This window comes from Sinocyclocheilus grahami, unplaced genomic scaffold, assembly GCF_001515645.1.
Source record: "Sinocyclocheilus grahami isolate Dianchi unplaced genomic scaffold, SAMN03320097.WGS_v1.1 scaffold2113.1, whole genome shotgun sequence".
Lineage (NCBI taxonomy): Eukaryota > Metazoa > Chordata > Actinopteri > Cypriniformes > Cyprinidae > Sinocyclocheilus > Sinocyclocheilus grahami.
The window spans coordinates 12822-14030 of NW_015507292.1; the positions used below are offsets into that span (position 1 = coordinate 12822).

The 1209-nt window shown below is 32.4% G+C and overlaps 1 protein-coding gene across 1 annotated transcript in view; it reads right to left on the minus strand.

The window, feature by feature from the left end:
* The window catches only part of LOC107574083 (NACHT, LRR and PYD domains-containing protein 3-like), a gene marked incomplete at both ends in the record, with an annotated part of 9637 nt that extends 8430 nt beyond the window's left edge, over positions 1-1207 (minus strand). Inside the window, one exon of the mRNA XM_016260554.1 lies at positions 1197-1207. Coding sequence (XP_016116040.1) covers positions 1197-1207 — 11 coding nt within the window. The remainder of the gene's footprint in view (positions 1-1196) is intronic.
* Positions 1208-1209: the final 2 nt, after the last annotated feature.

Here is a 1209-nt window from a genome sequence, read left to right on the forward strand (position 1 = left end):
AGAGTTTTAAAGATAGCAGTCATTCTTCTTTACAGACTCACATTTATTTAACAATTTATTTAAAGTACTTCAAATGTGAGACTAAATATATTTGTACAAATATTTGACTGATCTAATTAAAGAGATTTTATTTTTTATTTTTTGACTTAAATAGAGAGCAGAAATGTCAGCGCTAGACAGTTCTGTTAGCATGCTTCAATTAAAGGGACCATATGACGCTATTTTAAAAGTTCATCACTGTTTATTGGGTGTAATAATAACAGTAACAATGCTGTTGTAATAATTGTGTATCTGTTTGACCCCGAGTCCAAGTCTGAGCTGAACGTTTCACAGAAGCAAGCTTTTATTTTGCAACTCTCTTATCTTTCAGATACAATCTCATGAAGTTATAATTTCTTCTTCACTGTAACAACTTTATGTCCTGAAGTGCCAACATAAAATACAGTAATTTAGGAGTGGTTTATTGTATTGTATGTACAGTGTATTTAGGTGTGTATAGCTGATGTTGTTCACAGGAAGCTGGGAGAAAATGCACTGCAGCTTCATAAAGCGTGCTGTACACAAGCTAACCTTTGTGTAAACATGTTTAGCAAAGAGAAAAACAATACTGTGATAAATTTATGGACTTAATATATTAAGTTTTATGATAATTATTCGCTGATACACTTTCTGACACAGTCTATGTTTAAACAAAAATAAGAAACACATCAAATACCGTTTGGTTCGTGTTGTTTCTTCACTGAAGTCTGGTCCTTCATTCTTTGACTCGTCACTCTTCACAGACACGTGTGAGCCTGAATGTTTTCTTTTTTGACTAAAATAGAAGAAATTGCAACTCTCTTATCTTTCAGATACAATCTCATAAAGTTATAATTTCTTCTTCACTGTAACAACTTTATGTCCTGAAGTGCCAACATAAAATACAGTAATTTAGGAGTGGTTTATTGTATTGTATGTACAGTGTATTTAGGTGTGTATAGCTGATGTTGTTCACAGGAAGCTGGGAGAAAATGCACTGCAGCTTCATAAAGCGTGCTGTACACAAGCTAACCTTTGTGTAAACATGTTTAGCAAAGAGAAAAACAATACTGTGATAAATTTATGGACTTAATATATTAAGTTTTATGATAATTATTCGCTGATACACTTTCTGACACAGTCTATGCTTAAAGAAAAATAAGAAACACATCAAATACCGTTTGGTTCGTG